The sequence below is a fragment of the Botryllus schlosseri genome, chromosome 9 (assembly GCF_051294905.1).
Source record: "Botryllus schlosseri isolate E-star chromosome 9, Bs_hap1, whole genome shotgun sequence".
NCBI lineage: Eukaryota > Metazoa > Chordata > Ascidiacea > Stolidobranchia > Styelidae > Botryllus > Botryllus schlosseri.
Genome location: NC_137244.1, coordinates 17,162,924 through 17,178,837, shown reverse-complemented (window position 1 = coordinate 17,178,837; position 15,914 = coordinate 17,162,924). Strand labels below are relative to the sequence as shown.

Here is a 15,914-nt window from a genome sequence, read left to right as displayed (position 1 = left end):
TGCGTTAATGATTATTGTGCCGCATACATAATCAAGAGTGCAGACTTACGGATAGTTTTCGCATATTCAGCATCTGTCTCGCAAATCTTGTCGAGTCGATTTAGTTCACATGCCTTGTAAAGTTTCTCAGCCTGTGCGTAGGTCATCTTCCGTACAGACTTTATATAGGTACGTTCTGGGCGAACAGCCTCAAAATCTGGATGCGTTTTACCATTTGCGTAAAGCGGAATCGAGGAGTGAAAAACGGTCGAAACCGCTTGGCGAACTTTCCCTGGCACAATGCTACATCTCTCGGTGCTCAATTTTGTCGGAAGCATATGAACAGGCTCTTCCAGTCCGTAAAATGTCGCGCGTCTTCTGCGCGCTTCCAAATCAACCGCAGAGCCTTCTCTCACGACTGACGCCACATCGGTTATGTGAATTCCAATCTGTTGGCAACTTTGGTAAGAGAATATCATAATTTATACATCTTCTCGACATACCAGGTAACAATGACTGTGTGCGTCGCACTTCGTAAAACTGATAGCGTCGTCGATATCTTTACAGCCTTTCGGGTCAATCGTAAACACCTCAATGTATGGCAGACGATCAAACTGAGGCTCTTCTATGCCTGCAACTTCGTTGGCTGTTTGCTGCCTTCAATCAAAATATCATGCTCGGTACAAGTACAGTGTACACTGAATTCAAATTAACTGAAGACAATATTAATGGGCAAGCAATGAAAAGGCTAGAAGGCGAATTAGATATGTCAGTTTGTGGTCCAGTATTAACAAGCGCTGACTAGTATTCATTCAGTAGAGCCAGCTAGTCTTTTGAATTTTATGTGAACATACTCAACTGCTATCTAATTGCCTGATAAACACTGACCAGTGTTATTTAGACTTGGAATTAGACTAGACATAAATACATCGTCACTAAATTTTCTGGAAATAAACTAAAAAGATACTCCCGATGCTTTTGCAAAGAAAACTTTTTTATGACTGTAAAAACATCGACAGTAGACTGTACACTGTGGTAGCCGATACAATTATGTGATTCAAATTATCCACAGACTTTTGATGAAACAATTCATACACTCTAAAAGTGATTTTGTGATTACTAGAGCCATGCGCCCGTGTGAGTACAATGTTGTTTTCATCCTTATTCAACTATGAGCATGGGCCATGAACACAAAGGCCGGAGTAGGAATGTAATGTAGAATAGTCCGATTGATAAAACATTATACTGGTTAATTTTACCAACTTTAATAATGACCGCAGAAAAAAGTACTGTAGTATTCATCTAGCATTCATTTTGAAAATATTGTTACCAGTATGTCATACTTTGCCAGATTGGTTATCATTTAAATCGTCGTTTATATACTTGTAACGTGTCAATAACAATTGTTAAGTGCAATACGAATAGTCTTCAAGTTAAATGATGCAATGAATACAGTTCCAGAAGCAATATTTTCACTCTGTAAGATACGATATATTCACAGGCTCTGATGAGTGGTCTGCCAAAAACACTTTGGTTACCCACCACTCCGCAAAAAAGTTGATTCGATTTACAATTTGATTCTGTTGTCAGCATGCAGGAGCCGATTTAGCATCAAGTGTTTGATGTCCTCCCTGAGTATACATTCAATATTGATCTAGTTTATATTACGGTGACTTGAAACATTTTAGAATTGGATTGGAATAAAATTGATAAACAAGAGAGTTATAGCATTTAGATTCTTAGAATGAATCACCTAAACATTGACAGTATCTATACATATATTAAGATAAATATAGTGCAAAATGTTCAGAAAACAATCAAGCCACTGACGTACCTGAAGGCAGAGCTGACACGATATTCCAGACAAAGATATTTTCGAAACTCGCTAAGTTCAAAGGAGTTTTCTACAAATCCAAGAGGGAAAGTACTGCACTCGGACCATTTCAGATACCGTACAACATAAACTCTTCTGTCATCAACATTCTCAAATCCTTGGAAATCTAGCGGTCCGGCAGAATTTTCTGTGTACAGTAGATTGTTAGAAATAAACTCATTTCGAATGGCTCACGTCAATTCTCACTTTCTTTGCGCTCCCGTTTATATATTGGTATTATTCCCAGTTTTGGTTCATGGTTCGCTGGTGCTTGGATACGGAACAGAGGAAGCTTCTGGTCATAAGGATTCATGTAAATTGGACTCACATCATTCGGCCGGCACAGAATATGCCGGTTTACAGGATTGATAGGTCTTAAAGAATAGAATAAAAAACTAGCATACTTCGAAATGCATGAAAAAATGATGTTCCGAATCATCAGGAAAATAACTTATCGAACAACCTGTCTCGTAATACTCCAAGAACCTTTCCAATTCTCTTGCTGACATGTGGATTTTCAGGGTCTCTCTTGTAATCTATAATCTAAAATTATATCAATTATAATAAGAAACTAAGAAATGCGATTGCTGAGATATTACTTCAACGAGAACTTCGTCTTTGTCGAAAGTTCTGCCGAGATGCAGCCTGGTCTCAATGTAGATGACGGTAGAGTAACGCGGAATGCGAAGTTGGTTCGCTTCATTCATGCCGAGATTCAATTCGTACCTTACGCCATCGGACTCCTCTTCATCTTTATAAACACAAAAAAACAGGTGTGTCAGTCAGTTTCATAATCGAGTAGCCAATCTCAATACACAGGCTAGTATTTATCCAAAAGATCCAGTAGTTTGTATTTATACTTGAATATAGTTTGATTAAATAATTCAATATGATATCAATTACCCGAAGTACGCGTACTAAACGTAGTTCTTTCTACGGTAATTGAAGATGTAGTAAAGAGTGGTTGTGAATGCCCTCAAAAACGCAATTAGAAGTAGTTTATGTCTTGTTGTCAATGGGTGTGAAAACTTACACTGTGATGAAAGACTTCTTGATAGGTGCCGCAGTATTGATTCGATGGATATTCATATAATCTACATCAGTGATTCCCGAAGTGGGTGCCAAGGCCCCTGGGGTCACTGGACATGAAATGGGCGTTGGCTATAAATTAAGCAATAAGAAACAATGGGGCTGCTATAGGTTTGGAAGGCAACTTGCTCTGTATTGTTGTAGCAATTGATGAATAAAGCAGAAAAATGGGCAGTAAAAGAATGCCAAATCGATTCCGACAAGTCAGTTTACAGTCAATGCAGGCGTTGGTCTATTCAAACAGTTCCATACTGGAAAAAGTTCGTTATTACTTGGCAGTGTTGATGCTGCCCATGAATGGACAAATTCAGCTGCCGGCACAATCACCAGGAAGCGTGGTTCATTTTATGCAGTGGTGATTACAAAATATTTGAAATTTTATTGCGTTTATTTGGAAACTGCGTTGCAAGATTTTACTTTCGGCTTTAAACAATTGTGGAATATCTACGACAGTGGTTCTCAAAAATTTTTTAGCCGCGCCCCCCTTTACGATAGTGAAAAATTCGTTCCCCCCTTATCGTCATATCACAAAGTGCAACCAGAATGGTATCATCCCCAACGGATAGCTTGATGGCATGGAAGGTTATGAGTTATGACTGTTGAGATAATTCTCAAATATGAAATTCGGACTATACACAGAGCAATAACTGTAAATTGGAGGTAAATTGCGTGCAGCGCAATTAAAATTCAGTAGACCGCAGCTTCGCGCCCCTTCAGATGCTTTCACATCCCCAGGAGGGGGCACACTCCACAGTTTGAGAACCACTGATCTAATGTGCTGTGAACCTGGCCCTTGAGCATGACGTTCTGGTTGCAAGAAATGATATCGCTTACTTGGCAGCCATATTAATGAATTTACAGAATGGCACACGATAACAGGTTGACCAGCAACTGAAGTAACATTGCACCACTTGCTTAGTGACAACGACTAGGAATGATAAAATTAGGAAATTATAATTACTGTTGTTTCTATCAATACTTTCGTTAACTTCCTCCTTCATTTCATTTTCTTCCCCGTCATCGGCAATCGGAATAGCTTCTCCACAGAACCAGCTTTTAACATTGAGTATGCAACGTTTGTACCGATTTCTGTCATGTCTCAATTTCTGTTCAAGTTCCTCGATAGTGTATTTTGGATATCTGGCTTTACGATTTTGCGGGCGTCTTAAAGCAATCAATGTCATTGAAATACAATGCATATGCCAATCATTGGGTATGAATAAGTGTAGTCAGAAAAGAATAGAATCCTCAAATTTGATATGTAGGTAGAGACATCATATTGATAAGTCATATACCAATAGCACTCAAAGCGAGTTCATCTACAATTATGTCCATATGAATTGCAATGACTTGATGTATGGTCAAAGGAAATTATGACACAAATCACTATTGATGAGAATGTGACCGGCCAGAATATTGTATGTATAAATATTTATCCACAGAGCAAAATTGAAAAATCTTACCCCGGAATAGATACAAAACAGTATTATACTGAACAGGACATACCAATTCTTTGTCAATATTTAAGATTGAGCTTTATGTTAGCCTGAGAAGATGTAGGCTACCTATTACCAAAAGCTCTCTATACAACAATCAGTCAGACTCATTGGATGATTGAACAATCGTCATCATTTGAAATTTCATTGTTTCCGAGGGAGACACAACCTGATATTACTACAACCTGGAGACAGCATGTCTCTGCAAAATTTCATTTGGGTCGTTATCTTCTTCCTCCTCATTTGAAGAACCATATTGCAGAAACTCATGCTGGCGTCGGTCTATGGCAGCTGTTATTTTGGAACGCTCAGTCGCCTTGACGTATTTCACCATATCTCCAAGAATTATATCATCGACACTTGTCTGATTAAAAAATTAAATCAGAATTTGGCATTATTTCTAGGGAGAACAAAATCTTACCTCGGAGCACTCTGAATCAGTTTCAATGTCGTCACAGTCACCCTCACGACATAATGAATCATCAGTGTCACTTGACGAAGGCGAGTTTGAGTGATCATCTTGTGTCTGATTTGGCTCCAGCTGAACATGTAAAATTGAGATCTCTTCCTTGAAGCATGACTCCACCCAGAAATGCTCCACTATTATCAATAATTTGATACCATTCGAAAATATAGAGACCTTACCAGAAAACCGTTTCTTAATTACAATATTTATACTGACATACTGAAAAATTAGAATTACTTGACTTGTGCCACCTCAAAAATAGCAAATAAAATACCATTGAAGTCCTTTTTATCAACAAAATGCTTCAAATAAGGGCATACAGATATTATAGCATTCATTAACAAGAATAATAACACCTTGGGTCAACATGAAATATACATAAATAGCGAGCATGGGCTCAAATCACCCATGGTTATGGCAATGTAAATCCAACGCCAAATCTGGCATTTGCCTACCTGTGAAGGGCAAACTTGAGAAAATGTATGATTCCTGCAGCAGAACTAGAAAAATTAAACCCTTTATGAAACAAGCCCATTGAGGTGAGAGCAAGTTCTCAAGCAAATACTTGAAGGTACGTTTTCCAATCTTGCATGCATTCTCCGTTTGCGCGCAAAGTCATCGCATCTCCCACAACCACAAGCATAGATTTTGCTCTGGTCATTGCCACATTCAAGAGACCTTTGTCCGAAAGGAAGCCAAAGTTCTTGCCGGGTGTTTTTTTACAAATTTCGTGCCGCATTACTGTTGTCAGATATACAACCTTGAACTCTTGACCTGGATGAAAGAAAATCAACTTCACGATTACCATCAGTGATTCGAAACTGAATCTCTCATAAAATTGGTAACAGAATATTGATATGCTTGAATCTAAAATAAGGGACACTGCACTCTAAATATGAAGTACCGGTGGTCTCAAATTAAAGATAAAATCAGAAAAAAATTTGACCGCAGCCATTGTCTTCAGAAAGTCACTGCAATGTAACTACAGCTGAATGACTTTTCCGCAACACCCCACTCTTGCACTATTGCATGACATGGAAGCAAGGTGAATGCCGCATCATAGGTTTTCCATTGCGTTGAGAAACTGGGTTGAGCAAATGCAGCAGTGAATATTTCATTAATGTTTCGTGTTGTTGTTCCTGCACTTCAAATTCTTCGAATCGTTTTTACATTTCGAATTTGATTCATCCTATTACTGACGTTCTTTACTGATCAGAGTCAATCGACCAGCTTTTAGCGGAAAAATTAACGATATGAAGTTATTGTTCGCATTATACCCCAAATAGCTTATTCGATCAAGCATTTGTTGCTACATCATTCTGCATTAAATATCTACTTCATGGCTTGCCTAGACTACTTGCAATGTGTACTTTTGGTCAATGCAGTAGGTTTTCCAACACGAAGTAAGATACTGATTTTATGGGCCAACTATTTCACATACCTTGAACAGCATAAACATTCTGTACCGAGACATCACCAAGATCACGCAATTGAAGAATTTTGCGTATGCGTTTCACCTGAAGAAAACGAGTGAATATCACGGCAACAGATTGTATGCAAGATTGCTGATACCTGTGAAGGGAATGCTGATATGACAACAACATCCGTTACTTTCAGAATATATTCTTCTTTGATAAGCCTTTCCAATTCAGAACAAATATAATCTGCTTCTAAGTTGTTAACATAATCCCCATCCGGAGTATTTACGCAATCGCCTGTAAATAATTTACAACAAATGTGTCTCCATTATTCGAGGTTCAAATAGATGATTTGGTTAGTTACATGCGTAATGTCAAAGGTCGGGATAAATAACCTTACCCTGCACATCTCTGAAGTAAACAGCCTCCTTTCCGGGAATGCATTCCGCGTGCGCCCTATTTTCCAATGCGTTCTTTTTGTAGAAAATTTTGGACACCAGATCAAGTATTCCTTTTACACAACTGCAACAAAAAATTAGAGGTATTGCCCAGCCTATAATATACCCATTACCTGTTACCGGTAGTTACTGCACAGCAGAACAGTTTTGATACCATTATCTTCTGCATTCCCGTAAAGTCGTTCGATAATACTCTTGAATTGACAAAAATACATCTGGATAAATTAGATTTCAGTGAATACCGATACATTGATGCGATCGATAATATCAAATAACCTTTTCCACATTTTGTTTGTGATCTCCAGCAAGAACGATTCTTGTAGTTTTACAGTCTGCCAACAGCAGTGGCATTATCACGTCGGCTTCCATGGCCTGTCGTGTGGAAGTTAAACATATGTGGAAATATTATCTAGTGTACTATGAACTAGTGTAGAATTAGCCATATATATGCCTCTTAAATAGATAGCGATAGTGATTCTACCAAAAAGATACAACAATCTCTTCTCCGAATTATATTTAACGTAAATCTTATAATTGGCAACGCAATTTGGTTTGTGGCGCAAATTTATCTTTATGGCTCCAATATATTTCCTGATTGGGGTATAGTCTGTGCATATAACACTTCCAATAATATAAAACATAATTTTGATCCACTCTCAAAACATATGCTGCTGTATAATAATATAACAAGCATAGGTCCAACCATTGATTACCTGCGAAGCCTCATCAAGGAAAATGTGACCGAAAATTCCACTCGTTGACCCAATTTCAAGGAAGAGAGACAGCGCTGTCGTAAACGTTGTGATGACAAGCTTGCATTGCATCAGCTCTTCCATAGTGGGATATCGAAGTTCTCCCATTTCATCAAAAAGACAAAATCTTCGAATATTTTTCTGAAAGTATATATCACTAGCAGTAGTGTTGTGAAATAATATGCGTGAAGTAGGAATGCAGTAAATTGTTCTAATGATAATTTGGCAAAGGCAAAATACAACAAATGTATGACAGCCCAACCGACTGTAGTCTATTAATCCAACATCTAACTCTGAAATATTCATGTACCGTAAATGATAAAATACAAGCAATTCACAAAAATGTGCAAGTGGCAAAAGACATTCGTTACTAAAACCTATCGGCAAAATTGCTGTGCTGAGCCGAAAACACGTAGCACTACAATTCAAACATGGTAATTTCTTACATCGCCGCTTCGCAAATTCCTTCCATGGTAAACAACCCTCAAAATCTTTCCCTTGCCAGTGACTGAAATGTTTTTATCGCTCAAGTATAAATCAGCAGCACTGTAATTAAAACAACCAGAGTTGAGTGGGAAAAATATTCCAGTGACTGTGGATCGGTATGTTATATACATTCCATAAGTTGCGCTTACCTGTCTGTATGTGTACACAAAAGAATAGGCTTGTGAGCTCGTTTGTTGACTAGTCTGTTCCAGATTTGCCGTATTGTGTAAGTCTTTCCGGATCCAAAAGACCCAGCCACCACGACAGGTGGATAAATCTTTGACTCTTCATTTTCAAATTTCTCAACACTGACATATTGCAGTACCTTGTCCTATAAAAAGAGAGAGACAAATTCTCAAATTGTAGCAAATGGTAACATGCAATTAATAACATTTTTTGGCTGCAGCCAAAGACTCTGGGTCTGGCGCTCATGCATTATTGGGATAGCAAGGTGGGGTGGTGCAAGACTTAGAAAGCCGTGAAAGGCTATATCTGCACCTTCCTTGTCCAGCGGCATATGCACATCATGCACTCATGGTATGCATATGCACAGATCGTGTGTATATATATCATGAGTCGGTGTATATGCCGTAAAAACATCAAGGACAAAAATAAACTACGTCCTTTCCTTTCATGCCAGCAATTTAGTAACGGGTTAAGCAGCGGAGACTCGCGCATCATAGAAATTTATTTATTCAACTGGCAAGGAATGGCTATAGTTGGAATTTTCGTTTACATGCAGTTCCTTTAAGGTGCATTTCTGAAGGAAATGGCTGCGGGAAACAATGTTTCGCGATTTTATCTTTAATTTGAGACCACATCTTATTTAGAGCGCAGTGCCCGTTTACCTTAGCAACAAAACTATCAAAAGGCCTCGTGCAATTTTCCCATATTTTAGAAAATGTCTAACATTTCGTAATGTGACTTATTCCATTACGGATTGCAGTGTAAATGGTATGAATGATGTTATCACCGAGAGTCATGGTGACAATTGTGATATTAAACTGAACAATCCAAAAAAAAATGGAATCATCATTATCTACTGTATAAAATGTAAATTCAAAATCTGTTTTTAGGATCGAATTAGTTTGACGGTTTGGTGACCACAAGATTGTTTAGGAATCTGAAGAAAAGTTAAGTGATGAAGCAGTTTATCAGACCGTCCCTAGTGCGTGTGCAATGTGGATGTTCCTTGAATCTATGTCAATCAATGACTCGTTAAGTACACTGCAGCAGCATATGAGTTCAGTTCATTCATGAACTATAGCTAAACAACAAGTTTCGTGAAGGGATGCCAGTCACAGCTACGAACAGTGGCCACTTGTTTGAAAAGAAAACATTCTAGATATTTAACTCTGGCCAACAAAAAAAAACTTTTATCCGAGTGCCAAAGATATTTTAAAGGTCTCTAGGTATGTTTGGGCTGCTGTGTCTGAAAATGGCATCCGTTTGTCTAAATTGGCTCTACTTTTTGAGATATCGATATTTTTTATTTATTTTATTTATTCGTCTTGAGTAGAATACTTGGAATTGCGCAGATTTAGAATCTTCTCGGCGATCAGTGCCTCACTCTGAAGAAGTAACCGACTGAAAAACAAAAACTGCCCTCGAACTGGGGCTTGAATAGCATTTTACCGTACCGTACAAGAGAGAAAGAATTACTTCAGTATTTTAGCCAACAAGATGAACTTTTTTACTGCAAAGACATAGAAGGGCTTTTACTGAAAATGGAGGTATAAGATTGATTAGCATGCTTTGACAGCTCACTAACTGAATTTTTAGCGCTACTGAACGTAGTGTTTAGGCTTTGACGGTACCTGTTTTTGATTTACAAAAATATGCTGTTTACCGCTAACATGGCCTAATTATATAATTTTTGTTTGATTTTCACATGAAACAGGACTCGCATATAGAAGGCTCTCTGTGTTAACGATTGTATCTTCAAAGATATCGCTTCAGAAATAAAATAATACTGTATGTACACACTTGAAGAGACAGATGTGAACTCATCTTAGTTGTAGTATAAGAAGTGAAAGTTACCTATGCAAATATTTGCGTATTTTGAGCACTTTTCCAAACAAAAATGTCGAAAATCTCAAAGAATAGGGTCTATTCGGAAAAACGAATGTCATATTCGAATTTAGCGACATAAGAATGCCCTAAAACCGTAGTATACTAAGATCCGTAGTATACGAAGATCATTTTATCTTTGTCACAATTTGTGTATTTTTAGCACTTTTATAACCAAAAAGATGAAATATTTTAAAAAAATTGAGCCAATTCGGAAAAACTAATGTCATTTTTGGATTCAGCGACCTAAAAATACCATTGAAACTTTCTTGGCACCAAACTGTGTGTTGGCCAGTGTAATAGATTAATAACAATATTTTATAATTGAATATTTAGATATTGAAGGTGTTCTCATCACATATTTACACAGCGCCTATTTCATGCCACATTCCAGTCTGTAAATGGATACAACGTAAGAGCAACCTTACCTGAACAGTATCCAAATTTTCGCACATCAGATCCTCAGAAATCGGTTTTAGGGCTGCAAGATTTTCCTTGGACGGGCATATAAGTTTAATTTTGTTATCAACGTTGTCAATCGCAAAATGACGAAGACAAAACAGCTGTCTATCCAATTGAAATTGTACTCTTGTTTCCGAGCTTGAGTTTGGCCTCAATTTCAAATCCTTGCAACATCTGAATAAATAGCAAGCAAATTACGTTGGGTACAAAAATGCAATTCATGTGAATCTAAAATTGCTCACGACACACCCACCCAGGCGGAACATCAATTGTAATTTTGGTCATATTCTTGCTATTCATCACTCCCTCAACATCAATATTCCTTATTTTGCATTGATAAGCATAAATATCGTCAATTTTACCGATGAGTACCTGGAACATAAATGCAGTTACTTATGTGTTACAGGTTTCTGTTATTTTCAGAGAAAACTACCATTCTGCAACTGCTTTTGAGAAGTAGAGCTTCGTCTGTTGATAAGCTGAAGATAAATAGTGCTACAAAATTATTCTTCAGAATTTTTAACAGACAGTTTGTACCTCAATGGGATGTAAAACTTCCAAAGCGTATGTCCGTGTCCAAGAGATTTTTCATATTCAATCTTACAATCCATATTGAGTCTGCAGAGAAATTTCGTTGTAACATGCACTGAGGGCGTATGTTATTATTAGGGCAACTTTTATTTTACCTAAAAACAGAAAATATTTTGACCTAAAAAATGAAAATTTTGACAGGATTTAACGATAAAAAACTTGAATTTGACAAAATTTCACCCTCATGTATGTAAATTAGGCGTTTTCACGCATAATGTTAGAATTGTACCACTTATCTTCATTTCTGGTTGGAACTGTCTGTCCTTATGAAATAGTTGACAACTGACAAATTTTCACATGAAGGAAACATTACTTCAACGAAATCTGGACCTATGAAGAATTCCAGTAGTTACACCACGCATTATGGTAGAAATAATTAAAATTTGTTGTACTGCAACGAAAGATACTTTCTTACATGCTCGGGTAGAAAGTGTCTGTCCTTACTAAGTAGCTTATCAAGAATGGAGAAAGAACGTTCAAGAGCGGCAGTTATTGGCTGGCAACACTGAAGTTGTGCATACACTGGTGGTGACACATGGCGGTACTTCATTCTGACAATGTTGTCTACATAAGAATTTTTTATTATGCACTTCTTGATATAAGAACCAATTCACACTCAGTCTTGCTTCAGTTAGGATATGCGGTACATTGACTGTAACACCGTGTCAACCTATTTGTTTCATTTGACCGTTTATGATTCACAATGGGCAGACAATGGGCCGTCTACAACAGTAGGCCTATAAAGTAGGCTACAAAATGTCAAATGATAAGTTCACCGACAGTGCAAACATCTACGATATAAATGAAATGCAGGTTGCAAAAATATTTTGACTTTGTAAACAATTTTGGCAATTTTTTGACCTAACGCTACAATTTTGACAAAATTTTGCAATCTAGTGTCAAAAAATCGCCCTAGTTATTATTCATATGATTCTTGTGCTACTGATTTCTAATATGGTCCACTGTGGTTCTAAGGTGGAAGAACAATCCCACAGTTTTGGTGGCGATAAGAGCCTAGATTTAGAGTCAAACTAGTACTTGCAATTCATTGTCATTGACACAGCTAATCATGGCACTGTGGATTGACCGATACTCAATTGTTACACACGTATGCATGATTTCCTAGGAAATACATGTATAGATTTTGTAGAGGCGGAGATATCCTAATCCTATATATGTTCTGATGGAATTTCAACGATATGCAACCGACACCAAAATGCATTGTTTCAATGAAGGAAATTATGATTAAGCAGATACCTTGCCAGTACATCCTGTCTACTTTTTTCTTCTGCATACAAGAGATCGTGCATTTTACCAACATAATTTTCAGTTGATACATTCTGCAAATCTATTTCGTTTCTCATGGGCCTCCATGTATATTGGTTTTCAATATCCCTGACGACTGCATCAATATGCATCTTTCGAAACTCGGTATTATCATAGCGTATGATTGTCCTGAAACATGCATATAACAGTAGAAAGATTGAATTAAATGGTCTAGATCTGTCATCTTTTTCCTGATATAAGCAGGAACAACCATACTACGCATAAAAGTATTTTAGAAATAAGTCTTCGGATTATGTATTGACGAATTTCAAACTGATATTGTAGGTACTAATGGTAGTGTATCATAGATAATGCTATATATTCACACTAAAAGTAACAAGAATACTCCCGAAACAAGTCTCAAAATTCCATGGCCTTATAAACATTGAAGTGTCCAGAAATCAGTCTAGTAATGAACACATTACGAAATGAGACAGAGTCATTCATACGATAATATGGTCAAAAAAGGAAAATAGTCAGTACTCAAAAAAATTGAGAATAAGATTTCCAAGATAGACTGGAGTTAGTGCACTAGGTTATTCACCATCATCAGCACGAGATACTCCGGTTCAGGTGTCAAGGTGTCAGTGGTGATCTGGGCCTCCTTCCTCCCCTAAACCACTGTTCTTACGTCATCTATACATAAAAGCGCAGAGAAAGACCCGATGAAGCAAGAATATAAGGAAGAAAATGAAAAGATCGAGGAAACCGTTGAAAGAAACCGGAATAATGGAGATTGATTGGGTGGGTGGGTGGATGGATGGTTCAAATCATCCTAATCTAAAGCAGTGGTTCCCAACCTTTTTGTCTTCATTCCCACTTCAGATTTATTCCGAGCCTTCATTCCCCACTACCCAAAACTATCATCTTTATGGAGCAGCTATTTGCTTGTTTGAGGACACAAGACACACAGTCACAACAGTACGCAAGACAATCACCTATAACTGCAACATAAAACGTATTGTGAACCGATACCGGTAACCCTCAAAATTTAGCGAAAGCGTTCTTTCATGTAATACTGGTCGTGCTCGATACGTCATCATTGGTTATCAAGAGTTAAAAATGAGTTTTTGTGAACAACACGCAGTATAATTTTCGATACATACATTCCAGAGCAGTTGACTGGTAACGGTAATTGTGCATGTTTCTCCGTAAATATGTAGACTGTCCTGTATATAATGTTCAACAAATGCATTTATTCCCCACCAGAAACCATTGAATTCCCGACCAGTGGAGAATTCCCCACCGGTTGGGAGCCACTGATCTAAAGCAGCAATATATTTTGGTATGGATCGCAAAATGACAAAAGGTCACATTACTGAAACCCATAGTATATAAAGTGTCAATAATTGGGGAGATTTTGCAACAGAAGAAGAAACAGACAACATGAGACATAACATGAAAACAAAATTGGAAAATAACTTACACATGACCGTTTAATTTGACCAGATGACTTTATGATCTAATGGTAGTATCACTGTATATCATTTCATTGAATTAATTCTCTCATTTTGGTAATAAACTATCTGTGTGTCTTGATTCTACCCAGCTGGAATATTCATTGTTTTTTTTTCAAATTTTACCTTGAACCAGCCCAATTCTCATCAATGAGTGGCACGTGGAAGGGGATGTTAATCTCATCTCTTTTGACTTTAACACGAAATCGCAAACGATATAATATGAGTCCAGTAAACTCGCAGATGAGATCTCCAGTAATGGATCTATGAACATCCTCTGGTTCAAGCAGTATCTGCAATGGAATAGTGGTATCCACATTTTGATAGCAAATCCATGTAGGATAATTGTCAACCTCGAAATTGTGATTGGGCGCCTGTTTTTCAGGAATGTCAATCACATTCGCGAAGTCCTTTTGATCTTCTGTTCGCACTTTGAACCTGCTGGCTCTGTGAAATCCGACTTTCAACAGCTTTACCTGGAACACAAAAGTAAAACATTTGACTGCATATGATTGCAGGAAAATTTCCCATAACCTGCCAGTGGCAATAAAGCAATATCTTGCACCACTAACCTGCTCAAAAGTCCCAATATGCAATTTCCACTTAACAGATTTTGCTGTTGGTTTGATATCTCGAATAGGCGCATCACCAGTAACTTCAACATTATCCGCAAAAGATATGTCCTGTGAGGAACATAATGTATCAATTTGCTTGTATTAAATCGCAACAGTTCTTAGTTTGGAAGTTCCATATCATTCACCCTAATACTTGAAATATACTAATACTAATTCTAGCTCCAAGTTCGTTTTTGTCATAGATCTTCGATATGTTTCTCATTATCAACATTTTTTTGGCATGAAGTATGATGATGCATACTGACACACAACTAGCATTCATCATTAAGTAATGCATCAATTTCCATAGGAAGCATGCATTCGCTATAGTCTGTTTACGACTATGACAGCTATAAATTTAGGTATGATCTGACATAATGAAATTGCTTGAAAAACGTTACAATATTAATGTCATCACGCAGTTCACAATCCATGTGTCATTCGTTTGGTAAGCATATCGTATATGCCTGCCTATGCCCAATTACTCATTGATGATTACTCCCTCAAATGTGTAAATAAAGTTTGTGGATTTATTTAATATATTACTTTATGAGTGATATTGATATCCAAAGATAGCAAAATCAATGTGTATTGACTACAACGACCCTACTACATTTACCAACAAGAGCAAGGTAGGCCTAAAATTGTACATCACCTCTGGTATCTCTTTCAGGTTGTACCACATTGGTTCGGTTTCAAGTAAAAATCTAAAACAATGCGGCATGTCACAAAATTTATGTTTTGGCCAGCCCAGAAAACAACACTTACACTTCTCTGGCCTTTTGAATCTGCAACCGTTTCTTCCATTCCTCCAATTCCAAATCACTATGAGCTTTTGTACATACGAATCTACATGGACCCTTTCGTCTAAATGTCATCTCTCTATTAGAGTAATTCATAATACTCCGTAATGAAGTACAATTCAAATTGGGCAAAAAGTAGTTTGCGTCAATTCAATCTGCTTGTTTTAGTGGTTTTGATTTAAAACATCCGTGTTTCAACGCAGAAGTGCTCCAGCTATAACTACACATTTGTCAAGTCCATCATATTAAAATAACCTGTCAATAAATATAGCGCAAGCTCCTTTCAATCTTTTTTTTTCAGTGACCCTTCACACTTAAAATATTAAACAGCTAAATGAAAACTACGTTGAGAATCATGCTTGGCGTAAAGATGTCACTTCAACTTGACAGAATCAGACTCCCATTTTCCAAAACAATATATACTGCATTTGCAATCTTGTCTTGCTTTGAAATCAAGAAATTAATACAAACTCAACCGACAGTACACAGAACATCAGTCTTGCCAGCAGTATATCTACTCGACGCAAATCGTTTTTAATAGAACAAGATCTATCATGAACACCTAATTGCACTG

The 15,914-nt window shown here is 37.3% G+C and overlaps 1 protein-coding gene across 4 annotated transcripts in view; it reads right to left on the bottom strand.

Moving 5' to 3' along the window:
- Positions 1–15,914, bottom strand: part of LOC145447272 (3'-5' exoribonuclease HELZ2-like) — a 49,488-nt gene that overhangs the window by 23,606 nt on the left and 9,968 nt on the right. For 3 of the 4 annotated variants that reach the window (XR_013917510.1, XM_080325691.1, XM_080325689.1), the window contains exons 8-36: positions 15,306–15,404; positions 15,193–15,244; positions 14,496–14,606; positions 14,277–14,399; positions 14,050–14,216; positions 12,398–12,595; positions 11,087–11,167; positions 10,983–11,028; positions 10,803–10,921; positions 10,516–10,723; positions 8,167–8,348; positions 7,978–8,077; positions 7,493–7,672; positions 7,056–7,151; positions 6,900–6,994; positions 6,722–6,843; positions 6,476–6,618; positions 6,345–6,420; positions 5,469–5,677; positions 5,359–5,403; positions 4,859–4,978; positions 4,623–4,801; positions 3,903–4,105; positions 2,452–2,597; positions 2,316–2,395; positions 2,060–2,226; positions 1,814–2,000; positions 483–636; positions 50–428 (exon numbers count right to left, since the gene is read on the bottom strand). Coding sequence is in view for 3 of the 4 variants with exons in the window: in XM_080325691.1 (XP_080181817.1) it covers positions 50–428; positions 483–636; positions 1,814–2,000; positions 2,060–2,226; positions 2,316–2,395; positions 2,452–2,597; positions 3,903–4,105; positions 4,623–4,801; positions 4,859–4,978; positions 5,359–5,403; positions 5,469–5,677; positions 6,345–6,420; positions 6,476–6,618; positions 6,722–6,843; positions 6,900–6,994; positions 7,056–7,151; positions 7,493–7,672; positions 7,978–8,077; positions 8,167–8,348; positions 10,516–10,723; positions 10,803–10,921; positions 10,983–11,028; positions 11,087–11,167; positions 12,398–12,595; positions 14,050–14,216; positions 14,277–14,399; positions 14,496–14,606; positions 15,193–15,244; positions 15,306–15,404 (4,067 nt within the window). In the remaining variant the exon portion in view is untranslated. The remainder of the gene's footprint in view (positions 1–49; positions 429–482; positions 637–1,813; positions 2,001–2,059; positions 2,227–2,315; positions 2,396–2,451; positions 2,598–3,902; positions 4,106–4,622; positions 4,802–4,858; positions 4,979–5,358; positions 5,404–5,468; positions 5,678–6,344; positions 6,421–6,475; positions 6,619–6,721; positions 6,844–6,899; positions 6,995–7,055; positions 7,152–7,492; positions 7,673–7,977; positions 8,078–8,166; positions 8,349–10,515; positions 10,724–10,802; positions 10,922–10,982; positions 11,029–11,086; positions 11,168–12,397; positions 12,596–14,049; positions 14,217–14,276; positions 14,400–14,495; positions 14,607–15,192; positions 15,245–15,305; positions 15,405–15,914) is intronic. The other variant, XM_080325690.1, reaches the window with a different exon arrangement.